The sequence below is a fragment of the Etheostoma spectabile genome, chromosome 2, assembly GCF_008692095.1.
Source record: "Etheostoma spectabile isolate EspeVRDwgs_2016 chromosome 2, UIUC_Espe_1.0, whole genome shotgun sequence".
Classification (NCBI taxonomy): domain Eukaryota; kingdom Metazoa; phylum Chordata; class Actinopteri; order Perciformes; family Percidae; genus Etheostoma; species Etheostoma spectabile.
In genome coordinates this window covers 2,137,767-2,153,531 of record NC_045734.1, presented here as the reverse complement: position 1 = coordinate 2,153,531, position 15,765 = coordinate 2,137,767, and the positions used below count along the sequence as shown (strand labels likewise).

The window sequence follows — 15,765 nt, the reverse complement described above, 5'->3', positions numbered from 1 at the left end:
CTTTCTGCTTGTTTCTTAGGCTAACTATATTAGCTTTAGCCTGGCTGGTAACAGCTTTGCTTGTTTCTTTAGCTAACTATATTAGCTTTAGCCTGGCTGGTAACAGCTTTCTGCTTGTTTCTTTAGGCTAACTATATTAGTTTTAGCCTGGCTGGTCACAGCTTTCTGCTTGTTTCTTTAGGCTAACTATATTAGCTTTAGCCTGGCTGGTAGCAACTTTCTGCGAGGGGAAATGACCGGGAGACGTTGTGATTATGTTGCATTAATCAGGTGATTTAGTTTGTTTTTGCAGCGAACATAAAACACTGACTACTGCAACTTCACTGACTAGGCTACCCATCAAAACTACGCGCATCCCTGTGTCAGCGGCAGCCTACGCTACTTTTCTGCACACGAAAATCCTCACTTCCCATAACAAACCCTGTCGGACTAACTTCAAATACAAACGCTGTCCACATGGCTACCTGTCTTAAAGGGGAAGGGTCGGACGGTAATAATCATGTAAAAGGAGAACGGTGGACGTTTACTAAGCCAAAAAGGATTAGCGTCAACATCATAACGTCCTGCAATGTGACGCGCTTGCGAACATCGCGATGTCGATGCTAAAACACAATATCGTTCAGCCCTATGCTATGACTGGACTGAAAGCAGAGGAGAGACATTATGCTGAAACATGCGCGGGACACTTATTGAAGTTGCACAGCAGTGGAATGTGTCAAATAAAGTCACCGCAGTTAGCACAGTTAGCACGAATAGATACGAAATATGATCGCTGCTGCGAGCCTTCTGCCTTCTGATCATGTCCCCTGCTTTGCGCACAGTCTCCAGCGCTCTGTCACAGTGTCTCTGCTTTACGTTAAACAGTTACTTTAACAGCGCGTTGGACAGTGTCCCTCAGTGTCTCTGCTTAACAGCGCGTTGGACAGTGTCCCTCAGTGTCTCTGCTTAACAGCGCGTTGGACAGTGTCCCTCAGTGTCTCTGCTTAACAGTGCGTTGGACAGTGTCCCTCAGTGTCTCTGCTTAACAGCTTGTTAACAACTGTTGGACAGTGTCCTTGCAAAGTGCAGAAAAGTTGTGGGGCTCTAAACCCAGTCCAGCAAGTGCTGCAGAGTTAGAGCAACAACAGAATAACGTGTACATAAGGAGGAGTCGCTTATGCAACACGTTCCAACCAGATGGAATTCAACTCTGGACATGATAAATACATTGTTTGAGTTGAGATGTACACTAAACATTTTATTTAACTGCTACTTTATAAACAAAATGCTGGTAAGTTTTTGCAGAACAAATGTTACGGCACTTTTGTTCATATGGCAGAACATTTAAAAAAAAAAAATAGCACTATATACACTACTTTTGAATTCATTATTTCATTTTGCGATTAATCTGGGAAATTATGCGATTAATCGCAATTAAAAATTGTAATTGCTGCCCAGCTCTAATATATATATATATATATATATATATATATAATAACATCAGATCAAATATGGATATTGATAGCAGCCTCAAAAAACACAGTACACATAGAAATATCTGATAAGATCTGTTTATCAAATTGTATTCAGAAAATATATGAAAAGTGATACTTACAGCAGTTAGTGACAGCAAAGCTGTTGGCCACCTCCAGGTTATCTATGTGTGGAGTAAGTCTGAAATCTGCCATCCCAAACTGAAACATGCCAACTCTGAATGCACTGTACTCCTGATCTGCACCCCTGGGGAATAAACCACCTGAGACAGACACACAGACAGGACCATGGTCAGAAAGACAGGACATTTATACAATAAGTATTCAAAAAACAGGATTAAACACTCTGAATACTGCTCCACGTAGACATTCATTAAGTAATATCAGTTGTTCTTTTAACGGCCCTGTGCAGCATTTTCATTTTATTTGAACAACTCCAACAACCACCAGGTGGCATCTGGGAGCGAGGTGGATACCATGAATATGCCTCTGGAATCCCAAATTAGTGAACAATGGTAGTTGTAGTCCTAGAGGACAATGCACTTTACTAGAGGCACACAACAAAAACAACGTGCAATAGGAAGTAGAGCCCGGCCGATTTTTAAGGCCGATACCGATTCAAATAATTTGGTTATTTTAAAATTCAATATTCTGATATATTGGCCAATGTATTTTAAAAAAAATCTGATCTCCAGCAGGGGGAGACTCCTTAAAGCTGCATTATATCTGATCTCCAGCAGGGGGAGACTCCTAAAGCTGCATTATATCTGCTCTCCAGTAGGGGGAGACTCCATAAAGCTGCATTATATCTGATCTCCTGCAGGGGGAGACTCCTTAAAGCTGCATTATATCTGATCTCCTGCAGGGGGAGACTCCTTAAAGCTGCATTATATCTGATCTCCAGCAGGGGGAGACTCATAAAAGCTGCATTATAGCTGATCTCCAGCAGGGGGAGACTCCTTAAAGCTGCATTATAGCTGATCTCCAGCAGGGGGAGACTCCTTAAAGCTGCATTTATGCTGATCTCCAGCAGGGGGAGACTCCTTAAAGCTGCATTATATCTGATCTCCTGCAGGGGGAGACTCCTTAAAGCTGCATTATATCTGATATCCTGCAGGGGGAGACTCCTTAAAGCTGCATTATATCTGATATCCAGCAGGGGGAGACTCCTTAAAGCTGCATTCTATCTGATATCCTGCAGGGGGAGACTCCTTAAAGCTGCATTATATCTGATCTCCTGCAGGGGGAGACTCCTTAAAGCTGCATTATATCTGATCTCCAGCAGGGGGAGACTCCTTAAAGCTGCATTATAGCTGATCTCCAGCAGGGGGAGACTCCTTAAAGCTGCATTATATCTGATCTCCAGCAGGGGGAGACTCCTTAAAGCTGCATTATATCTGATATCCTGCAGGGGGAGACTCCTTAAAGCTGCATTATATCTGATATCCTGCAGGGGGAGACTCTAAAGCTGCATTATAGCTGATCTCCTGCAGGGGGAGACTCCTTAAAGCTGCATTATAGCTGATCTCCAGCAGGGGGAGACTCCTTAAATCTGCATCAAAGACCACCAAATCCAATCTGTTGTCGCTCCTGCACACTGCCTGCGTGGCGTTTTCTATGTCTTTGCACACCAGAAACTCGTCTGATGCATGTATTGATAAAATGACATATGGGGAGAGAGTTGTGAGCAGTCGTATACTTGACGTTAAACATAAATATATACTGATAACAGCAATGACAACGTCGGCAGTATTGAAGGAATATACGCTACAGAATATTTTGTTGTGTTTTGACAGGTGCAAAATTTGAAAATCAATATTTCTTTTTTTTAATAACATTTATATCTGCATTTAGGTCAAAACCTAGTGACTTTCAAACATCAAAATGTCATTTATTAAATTAATGACACAGAAACATCTTTTCATATTCTATTTGGCATGGAAACACTTCTAACACGCTTGCGTGTCACATGAAAAATAGGCCTCGGTCATTATCTCAGATTAGTTTGTTTTGACCCCCCCTAACTGAGATATGCATAGTGAATGCTATCAGTGAGAGCATACCGGCATGTGGTAACACGGAAACTTACTTACATTGCAGAAGAAGAAAAAAAATCAATATCAATTAAAAGAATTGTACCTCAGCTCAGCTGAAACCCTTGTGGTGAAGCTGGCAGAATGAGGTCATTTCCCCCCCCCCCCCCCCCCCCCCCCCCCCCCCCCCACACAACACACACAGGATCTTTGGCCCCGAGTAGGGCGAGTATGGCCACTTGCACTGAGGCACAATTATTAGCTTTTGTGACTGACAAGTCTTAACATGCTCGCTGAGCTTCTGTCATCAGAAACAAGGCCACTATAATAACCGACCATTAACGTAGTCAGGACGTCCCATGGGCTCCTACTTCTTTTGTGGCCGGCTGTCAATCCTTTTATAGAGTGGGGGACAGTAGAAACATTACTGGGGTCAGGGTGTTTTAGTTCACTGATAGTGAATAACTCTGTATTTCAACCATGATATGGTAATGGCAGAATAATGTTCACCACGCCAAAAGTGGGTCAAAAAATGTATTTGGTCCAAAAGAAGGTGGATTTATAGTTGAACCCGTAATGATCAGATCCCATTCCAGTGTGGCTCAGTCAGTGTTGACGCAGGGATGTAACAATACACCCAACTCATCATTCAAAGTTCAGAATCAACTGAGTAAAAATACTCCTTTATTTCTATAAACTGTGCAAAACAACTGACGTTTCCTCTTACCAAAAGTGCAACTGAAATAGTATTGTATCTTAAAACACTAGAATTAAATTAAAAATGATAGATTAAAGAATGCTTGTTTATTGCTAAGGACATATGGTTAGATTAAATGATTTATTGAACATGCAATAACAATAACTTATTTCATTTTTGAACCATTTCAGTGTGGGTGGCCAAAACACTACAATATTCATAGAAAGCCTGTGCAAGACAGTCACACCATCACCATTCACTATGAAATCAGTTCATCAGCCAAAAATCCACCTTCTTTACCACATACAAAACCAGAAATCTGCAATAGAGGGGTCTGGGACCCCTAGGGGGTCCTCCGAGTTACTGCAGTGAGGCCACAAATTGTAGTAATTTTTTTGGATTCTAAGATTCCAAGAAATTATTATCAAGATAAAATCAGCCTATTTGGGAAAAAGACATGAGTGATAAAAGCTAACTGGCCTACAGGTAAGCTGGTCACTAAGGTCATCTCCGTGGGATACAGTTAATCCTAAGGAATCACTGAGCCACATGTATGTTTAACATTATAACATGACTTATAAAATCATGCCAACAACTATTGTTTTAATAGCTAAGTATTTTTTGCACTAAAAAAGTAAGAAGTAGACTGGGTAAAACCAAAACGCAGCCACCAGTTGATGCCGTTGTCGTCAGCCAGATTGTTGGTCTGATTGGTGGAAGGACTATCCAATTGCGTACAGAGTCATTTGAACTATGCCCGTTGGTCCCGCCTCTTGTGCAGAGAAAATACAGAGCAGACTCCCGAAAATGCTTCTCAATCTTAAAAGACTGAGCTTGGTCTGATGATAGCCATGCTTGGTATAAAGGCTTTAGGCTGCCCCCAAGTTATTGTAGGACCAGTTTAATATGCAACTTCATTGTAAATGAATATGAATGTATATGTAGTAGTGGGTCTCTGCTCCATCTCTCTTTTAGTTAACCGGTCCTTGGCTTAACAAAAACCCTAGTAAAATCATAACCAAATCTAATATAAAAAGAGGACTGACATGAATAACATGAATACAGCCAGGCACATTCTAACACACACATACGCTCAGCGCAGCACATTTGAAGCTATTTTAAAAGCGACAAAGCAATGCAACCACCCATGGAGCGCCTACACAGTCCACACCTCTAGCTGATTTTATAATCCACTTCAGGTTGCAGTGCCCAGCCACAGCTCTCTCTGCATGGCTCACAATCTCCATCCACCAGCTTATCCAAATGTGTGTGTTATGTTTTTTCCTCTCCCACGCAGGGTGCAGTATAAAATATTGATGACCCATTTCGGTACAGGAAAATCACAGGATTTTGGCGGTTGCCAAGTGACTCTAGTGTTTGGTTCTCATCGTGGTTTCCAGTTCAGTTGGGTACAATTTGGTAGAGAGCGGAGGAAGTGCCAATTCAACATGCTTTACATGTTTACTGTAATGTGTACCGTTTAAGGCACGAGTCATTGCTAGTTCAAGACCGACGCAGTCGGTTTCCCGTCCTGTGTATCATTTAACTAGCAAATGCACCTGTGCCCATCTTTACACCCATGGGAGTGATGGTCTTACAGGGAGGTGTGTTCAGGTGCATTCTGGGCGTGCTAGTCTTACAGGGAGGTGTGTTCAGGTGCATTCTGGGTGTGCTAGTCTTACAGGGAGGTGTGTTCAGGTGCATTCTGGGCGTGCTGGTCTTACAGGGAGGTGTGTTTAGGTGCATTCTGGGCGTGCTGGTCTTACACGGAGGTGTGTTCAGGTGCATTCTGGGCGTGCTGGTCTTACAGGGAGGTGTGTTCAGGTGCATTCTGGGCGTATTGCTGTCTTGGGGCAGCAGAAAATGATCACACCATTGACCAACAAAAACCTCTAAAGTCAATAGCGCAGCATTTAATTGTTATTTTAACATCACATTATTAAAATGTGCCTAGGCTCGTGCACAGTGCGTGCACACTATGCCTGTTACACACACACACACACACACACACACACACACACACACACACACACACACACACACACACACACACACAGGGAAGCGCAGCAGCACACACACGCAAAAGATTGAAAATAAAAATATTATGGTTTTAAAGGGAATGGGAGAGGACCTCTGATTGGTTGATTGCATGTTACCCAGAACACACCTCTGATTAATGAAGACACTAAGTACAACCCTTTAGGACCATGCACCCAGCGTATGGACTCTTTTATTCCGCCATCAAACTAGCAAAAGTGTATCCGTGCACTCAGATCGGTAAAATAGGGCCCTGGCAACGTAGACATCCTCCCATCAGTGTGGACCAGTGGATTCCTAATGGCCTGAGCACGATCAGCCAGCGCTTTGAGGGCACTGAATTCAAATCTTTATCCGAATAACACAACCAGTTCACACTACCCTCAAAGGACCTGTTTCGATGCCTTTAAATAAGGCACTACACCCAAAGCCATATAGAGTGGGATAAGGTTGGAAGGCGAGACACTACAGGTGAATAGGGCGAACATTTTAACCTACAGATATCACCATGACACTTTAACAGTTCATCATGAATAGCAGAAAAAAATGTATTGCGAGTTTTCTGTAATTCTATGTTAAAATATGCTAAATAGCCTATATCTAATTAAATATGTGCTAATTTGCATATATTTTGAAGCGATGCTGCACATAATATAGGGAAACCCCAATGGATATTTGGCGTTGTTGTTGGAATAAAAAAAACCTGATGTTTCTGACTTTACAGGGCCTGCCAGGCTTGTACTTTTATAAAGGAAACACTGTTAGACTGCTAGGTTATAACTCAGGCAGATATTTCCACGTTCTTGGCTGAGATGGACAGGCAGAGCTCCGCTGTTAACACTAGAGCATGTGAGCGGAGCAGGGAGCATGAGTGGGAGGGGACGATGTGGATGGAGCGTAGAGCAGACCTTTAAAATGTTGGCTCCAATTTCTCTTCGGTGCCACTCACATCATGCGTTCAAAGCGTGCCCTTGACTGTCTCTATGTTACTGCAGCTCAGTACATGCAGTACATGCAGTACATCAGCAGACGTCTTTCTGGCAGAGCTCTGGGCATGAAGGGGGGGTGGGCGCTCTTCATCTGATATTATACATTGCAGCTGTGTCAGTCCTTCTGGACCTGGAGACACCTACTGTAGCCAGAAACCACCACAGAGATGGTTTTGAGTACTTTGCCGGGTGTTTATATGTCTTTGGACGTATTTTGTCACCACAGTTTTGCCCAATGTGGCATTATGGCTAGTGACGGTCTCTTGCTGCACATATAACTACTCCTGAGATGGCGCCCTCAGTGGCAGACATCTTTGCGTGCTCCTGAATGCAGCCTTTTTCTTGTACTACCTTAAATAAATATTACGCACTACTGACTTTTGACAAGCAGGCATTGACATCACTAGGCTACAACACAACATAGTATTCACTGGTATTATATATCCAAACCTGGACTACATTGTTTACTCCACACCAAGCCACCCCCCCTCCGAGGAGGCCCTCAATAACCGCACACGAGTAAAGATGCAACCAGAGGAGACCCCTCTTGAGGCACAAGCGAGGAAGGAGGGGAGGCCTTCATGCTTGGCTTAAAGCTCGTGCTAATGGAACACTGCTACCGAGCCTCCTGCTAGCTAACGTAGCCACTGGAAAATAAGGTTGCTGAGCAGAGAGCCAGGATAACAACACAACTGTGGCCTAATATTCTCAAAGACATGGCTGTCATCCAGGGGCCGGACTCAGTGGTTCAGCTACAAACTCACTCGTCCACTGAGGAGAACACAATGCTTCCCATGAGGCTACAGGGGAGGTAAGTGCATTTTTGTAAACACTGCATGGTGTGGAGATGTACAGACCCTCTACAAACACAGATTGGCAGATGTGGAACTGCTACTGTTGAAGTGCCGACCCTTTCATCTACCTATTTCAGTGCTGTTTACATCCCACAGCGCTCTAAGGGCGTTTTCACACATACGTCATTTGGTCCAAACCAAAATTATCGGTGTGAAACCTCCCCCGGACTCATGGTCCTCATCAAAAGACCAAGTTTTGGGACGATAAAAAGAGGTGGTCTCGGTCTGAACCATGGCCCGGTTTGTTTATAGTGTGAAAGCATTTTTTGGATGGTTTGGACTTTCGGACCAAATACAAGAAGCCATGGCAGGCCCTGCTTGTGTTTTTTTTTTGCTTTCTCTGTCTCCAGCAACTTCCTTACAACAAACATACAAAAAACGTTTTTAATCGCAATTTTTACATAAGCTCCCGCAACATCAGGCATTTTGGGCTGCAACAATCTCAAAAAAGGCCGCAAAATCCTGGAGGGACTGCCCTATGGAGCCATTTTAATGCTAATTAGAGAGCACTCACCCGCCGTTACCATTCCATTGACTTCCATTCATTTTGGCGTCACTTTGACGGCAAATAACTTTACATCTGAAGCGTTAAAAACTTAAGTTGTCCATTGTTTATTAAGAAACATGAAAATTTATAAAAGGTTCCATTACCTTGAACCTCACGTTATGACTCCGTAGCAGGCATTTTTTTTGAAAGTGCAATTATAAATCCCAAGGAGAATAAACCCTCTCAGGAAATATCCCCAGACATGGCCTCACTCCACACCTATTTTGCAGTCTCCAATCAGAGAGTGAAATCCTCCAGAGTGATACACCTGAGTCACTGGACCACCAAATAGGGCTGGACGATGGGATTCTTTCCCTATACATGGCTGCCCATTGAATTTGTATCTTGATTTATTGCGATTCTAGAAATATTGTGATTCAACAGTGTTTAGCATTGGGATTTGATTTTCCTTCATAAACAAAACGAGAACGGCCATGGGTTTTTATTTTTTTATACACTGTTATCTCGTGATAACAACTTATTAATTAGTTTGTTTTCTCGAGATAACAAATTAATTATTTTGTTATCTCGACACAACAAAGATCGTTTTATTCGAGATAAGGAATTAATTAATAATGTGTTAGTCTTGAATTCAAACCAATGCGCTGCCACGAACGGCTTCCGTACAAAGCACTATTAAATGAATTAATAAACATTTAATTACGTTTCGCATCACATTGCTTAGTTAACGTTAGCCCACATTTAGGTTACCGTAGCTGAAGCAGCTGGATATATAGGAGTTTGTCAGCCTCCCATCTGTGTACAGATGGATCGCACAACTTACCGGTAGGCTACATCTGCGGAAGCCGTTCGTGGCAGCGCATTAGTTTAAATTCAAGACAAACACATTATTAATTAATTCCTTAGCTCGATAAAAAGATCTTTATGTCGAGATATTGAAATAAGTAAGTCATTATCTCGAGAAAACAAACTTTGTTATATTGAGATAACGAATTAATAAGTCGTTATCACGAGATAACAGTGCATTAAAAAAAAAATCCATGGCTGTTCTCGGCTTCCGTAGAATAATACACTTCTAGAGACAATATATCATGAGACCTTTCTAAAAACCTGCGTTTTTTAAGAAGTATGCACATTACAAGTCAGTCAGTCTGAAATTTATTTCATTGTAAAGAAGAACATAACATGGATTTTCTGCATTTGCTGCTTTTGCGGTAAACAGATATGCTGTGTAGTCGCCATCGGCGGTTCCATATAAACTGAAAATTTTCATCATTAAATCATTAAATTAATTAATTAATAAAAATATGAATAACTACTGATTCTGAGGAAAAGAATCCATTTTAAAAATCACGATACATACAAGTTTCGATTCTCTTTTCTATCCGAACCTCCTACAGTACGAGTAGGTAGATTTACAAACCTTGGGCCGAAAGGGAACCAATACTTCGGTACTGCAGGTACTGCAGGTACTGCAGGTACTGCAGGTGCCTGGAGATGCAATGCTTCTGGAACTGATGCACCTTCAGGTTAGTGGGGGTACATACCACTTAAAACCAACATGATAAAACAAAGTAATGTTCCCTCAGCATTTTGTTTTGTTGCTAAATTGTGCAAAATGAGCAGTGACATTAAATCACCTATTTCAGTTAACAGTCTCCTGCGGGGCGGTCTATTTGCTGGATTTTTTGGAGGTAACGGTAGCTAAAGTTAGCAAATAAGCCCTACGTTATTGTTCATATTTTGGCACAATGTTTAGTAATGACAGTAGTGGTGATCATGGTGTAAATGTTGATAGCTGTAGCATTATAGTTTTAAAATATCAATAAACAACAAAGCAATCCAGCTCTCCTGGCAACAAGACAGAAATAATAACATTAAAAGAAATAGGCATAAACCATGATAAGATCTGGTGAATGGCGATTAAACAGCGGTTATAGGGACCATTATTGGTATATATACCAATAATAGCAAAGGTGTATACAGCTTCTTTGTGCAGCCCATATGGCAGAAAGAATCGTGCTGTGATCACGGAAGATGCTTCCCATTGAAATACATTAGTTTGAAAAAACGTGCTGACCATCACGAAAAACAAAACGAAATAAACATGTCTGTGTACACAAATCAATAGATTTAATTACGTGGACATTTCACGAACTGCCTTGAGACTGGATTGTATATCCTGGACTGTAATTGTAAGAAATTTGATACTTTTCAGAAATGATTGCAAATAAAACAAACTGTTGCCGAAAAGGAACTACACGCTGTTTCACTTAGGGAACACCTACAATCTCGATGAACACTGGTATCCCACAAGGATGTGTCCTTGGCCCCATGCCTAACACACTATCAACACACATATGTGAATGTGAGGTGGATAGGGTCAGCAGCTTTAAATCCTGGGCGTCCACATCTTTGATCACTTCACCTGGACATATGAAATCACCCAGCTGGTCAGGCACAACCTCTCATATACTGTTTCATCACAATGACGTAGCTTTACTGATTGCCCCCCCCCCCCCCTAGAACATTTTGAGCGTCAAACACTTCATTTTCTGCATTCGGTAACATCTTTATGCACAAATGTATGTTGGAAACATATTTTTTTTGCCTTTTTGAAGAAGAACACACAGGTGGCATTTCAAAATATAAAAATATAATGGGCTTTTACATCGGGGACCTGATCCGAGCCTTAGTCTACTTAAGAGTTCATGCGTACTCCCGTACGGTTTGCATCAGGTGTAGAAACCAACTGTTCCAAAACATGGAAGTTGAATTAGAGCTGGGCAATATATCAATATTATATCGATATCGTGATATGAGACTAGAAATCGTCTTAGATTTTAGATATCAAAATAAATGGCTTAAGTGTTGTCTTTTCCTGGTTTTAAAGGCTGCATTACAGTAAAGTGATGTCATTTTCTGAACTTTCCAGACTGTTCTAGCTCTTCTGTTATTTTTACCTTTACCCACTCTGTAATTATAACTACATTACTGATGATTACTTATATAAAATCTCATTGTAAAGACATTTTGTTAAAGCACAAATTGTCAACCCTATAATATCGCCACAACATCGACATTGAGGTATTAGGACAAGAATATTGCAATATCTGATTTTCTCCATATTGCCCAGCCTTATATTTAACGCGCGAGTACGAGGAGTTTTTAACCAGTTATGAAACTGTCTTGATTTAATACGTTACGCCTCTACATCAGACAGCAGCTCAGCCGCCACTGATAGGAAATCATTCCTGCCTGCTGCCATTCGTTGTCCAACCAGCATAATCTGTCCATGTAGGACCACGATCAGGACCCATAACACCTACACCTACACTATTCTATAGTGCTGCTTCTGGTTGGCAGTGATGCCACAAGTGCACCCCCACACATTTCCAACCCTAACATTAACCCTACCCCCCCACCCTAGCGGAAACACTGTACATAATTATGAATATTATATTTAGGGTGCAATTTTCTGGGGGATTTCCCTTTTTCTGGTCTGCATGCCTCTGCTTTTTTCACCGGGATGTGAAAACGTGCTGTATTTTATGTTGACACTACGCTGTGCTATTTCATTTTGAGATTATTTTCCATTAATAACACACTTATTTACATGTTCATAAATAAGTGTTTTGGCATGGCTGGTTGAGTGGCACTATATCCATGGTATAGGTTTGGAATTGGAACGGTGGTTTAATTCTTGCATGTTTTGTTCTGTTGTGCATAATCAACCCCCCTCCCCTTTTTTATTTCATATACATTCCATTTCTGCTGAAATCCTACACGCTGCTCCTTTAAGTAGGTTAACTATTAATATTCTAATATATTAGCATGTGTCTCAGTGGTCGCTGTATAAAGGCAAGAGAATGGAGGCAACCTATTTCTTTTGGATGTACTATGTGCCAGGTAACACCTTAAAGACATGGAGGCGTGCACATATGCGTGCGCGCGCACATGCACAGCATGCTGCACTGGTGGTTAGATGCACGCGCAAATAAGCACATAGGCCTACATAATATAAAAGATGAAAATGTTGATATAATTAGAACACTGCAGCGGCAGTGCCGTGCCGTGCCGTGCTGTCAGGAGGCCTCATGTTACTGAGAGCGGACAGAAGGACAGAGTGGAACAGGCCCGCTTTAGTGGGAGGAAGACAGGGAGCGATGAACGTCGGATGGAGATAAGCTAACAGCGAGAATGGTTAAGACAAACCGTCGTTGTTAGCCTGAACGGGAGAGGTGAAGATGAGAACGGAGGGGTGACGACAGAAAAGACAACCCTACCGATCTGGACGCTCGGAGATCCGCACAGCGCCTCGCGCCATAAGAGCGCGAGCACAAACAGCAGCTTCATGGTGGTGTTGAGGCTCCTCACGCGACTCCACATCAGCCACGGCAGCGCCAAAAACTACCAAAACGTTTCCTCCATCACACACGGCGCGAGCTCATGGCGTCATTCCCGCTCTTCCTCGGAAGCGTCTCGAGCTCTGCAGATGCCCTTTCCTCTCCCCGAAGATGCGCGTGCCGCGGCCGCCGCTGCTGCTGCTGCTGCTGCTGCTGGACTGGGGGCGCGCGCCTAGGATTGCCCAGGAATACCGATGAGGCACGAGGAAGAACCGAGAGCAACCGACAGCCAAACGTAAAACAGCGTTTATGAGAGCCAAATGAGGCTTGAGGAAGCTAGCAGTCGGCCGTATATGTCATCATGACAGATGCATAGCCTTCTGGAGGACTAACACATACTATTCGGTATCATTTTTATAACTGATATCACACAATAACAGGCCTGTCTGAAGGCTGCCAGCTCTCAGTTTGTCCCTATGGTGGCACACAGTGACATCATTCATATAAGAATAATACAATTGTCCAATAGCAAATACACAAATAGGCATACTAAATAGCATCAACACATACAAACATAGTCCACTAGAGAAGCAACAAAAATATGTTACACTATAATATTAAAATACCATAGATTATATTATATTAACTTATGTAAAGCTGAATGGATCAAGGGGAGATACTGCAGGTGAATTGAGGGGGGTGGGGGGGGGGGTGATAAACTAACAGCCCTGTTGGTTACTGACATTATGACAAATATGTGTTGTATTACAAGTTTACTGAAATTTGAGGTCTAAATATGCAAATAAGGCATTATCTTCTTAAATATGTGATATTGTTGACATATATAGGAGTCAAAGGATCTTTCAGAAGGGATTTTGGATGTCTCCTTATATCACCCCAAACCTTTAGAAAATACTCTCAACAGCCATAACATAACATTTTGCCATGAATGATATACAGTATACAAACCTGTATATATATAATACATTACATGCACAGATATTATTCTTTGCGTACCAATTCAACCATGGAGCTAGAAAGGGAGCCAGAAAAAAACCATGGAGTGAGAAAAAACAAATTCTTGTCGGGCCAATCACATCGTGTATAGAGTCGGTGGGCGGGCTTAACATAAGCATGGCAGATGCGATGGTTTCACGTGAATTCCCTGCTACTTGAAAACAAAGAAGATGGCTGCTGCTTCTGGCAAACTGCGGCCTTTCCAATTGGCTTCAAATCGGCAGAGGAGGGTCTGGCTAGTCCACAAAGCATTCTGGGACGGGGGAAAAACATGCTCTGGTTTATTTGCATTTCTTTTAACCAATCACAATCATCTTGGGCGGCGCTAAGCATCAGACGGAGCAACGGTGCCGCTGCAAAATAGCCTCGGGAAACAACTTGTTTTGGTGGAACGTGTACGTTCAAAAGTAGTTTTGTAGACGTTCTCGTTCTTAGCTGTATATTTCATTTAAGTTCACTGAGAGCAATGCAAAACACCAGAGTCAAATTCCTTGAATGTCTACAAATACATTTGGCGCATTAAGCTAATTCTGATTATATCAGATAAACATTTGAGTCGTGCCACTTCTATCCTTCTAACATTACTCTAAAAATAATAACTGAGAAATCTTTGTTATTATGTGGCGTAAACCATCGTTGGACCCAGGAAGAGATAAGGACTTGAGTTTAAGGCTGAATCCCATTTCTCCATCTTACCCCTACCCCTTAGCCCTAGCCCTTGGCTTTTGAAACCAAGTGGTAAGGGCTAGGGCTGAAAACATACCCCTATGAAACGAGTCAGCACTTCGTTACATCACCCTGCAAAATTGATCACAAACTTCCAAGATGGCGTCTGCAAGTGTGTCTTTGTCGATTGCGTGGGTTTTGACAAGTGTCATATGCATTTATATAGTTATATACAGTCACCTAAAGGATTTTTAGGAAGACCTGTTCAATTTCTCATTAATGCAATTATCTAATCAACCAATCACATGGCAGTTGCTTCAATGCATTTAAGGGTGTGGTCCTGGTCAAGACAATCTCCTGAACTCCAAAGTGAATGTCAGAATGGGAAAGAAAGGTGATTTAAGCAATTTTGAGCGTGGCATGGTTGTTGGTGCCAGACGGGCCGGTCTGAGTATTTCACAGTCTGCTCAGTTACTGGGATATTCACGCACAGCCATTTCTAGGGTTTACAAAGAATGGTGTGAAAAGGGAAAAACATCCAGTTTGCTGCAGTCCTGTGGGTGAAAATGCCTTGTTGATGCTAGAGGTCAGAGGAGAATGGGCCGACTGATTCAAGCTGATAGAAGAGCAACTTTGACTGAATAACCACTCGTTACAACCGAGGTATGCAGCAAAGCATTTGTGAAGCCACAAGACGCACAACCTTGAGGATAGGCTACAACAGCAGAAGACCCCACCAGGTACCACTCATCTCCACTACAAATAGGAAAAAGAGGCTACAATATGCAAGTGCTCACCAAAATTGGACAGTTGGAGACTGGAAATATGTTGCCTGGTCTGATGAGTCTGGATTTCTGTTGAGACATTCAGATGGTAGAGTCAGAATTTGGCGTAAACAGAATGAGAACATGGATCCATCATGCCTTGTTACCACTGTGCAGGCTGCTGGTGGTGGTGGTGTAATGGTGTGGGGGATGTTTTCTTGGCACACTTTAGGCCTCTTAGTGCCAATTGGGCATGGTTTAAATGCCATGGCCTACCTGAGCATTGTTTCTGACCATGTCCATCCCTTTATGGCCACCATGTACCCATCCTCTGATGGCTACCTCCAGCAGGATAATGCACCATGTCACGAAGCTCGAATCA

At 42.3% G+C, this 15,765-nt stretch overlaps 1 protein-coding gene across 1 annotated transcript in view; it reads right to left on the bottom strand.

Moving 5' to 3' along the window:
• Window positions 1–13,275, bottom strand: part of LOC116701446 (glutamate receptor 2) — a 67,547-nt gene extending 54,272 nt beyond the window's left edge. Inside the window, exons 1-2 of the mRNA XM_032535157.1 lie at window positions 12,877–13,275; window positions 1,595–1,735 (exon numbers count right to left, since the gene is read on the bottom strand). Of these exons, the coding sequence (XP_032391048.1) occupies window positions 1,595–1,735; window positions 12,877–12,979 (244 nt within the window). The 5' untranslated portion in view covers window positions 12,980–13,275. The remainder of the gene's footprint in view (window positions 1–1,594; window positions 1,736–12,876) is intronic.
• Between the last annotated feature and the right edge of the window lie 2,490 nt (window positions 13,276–15,765).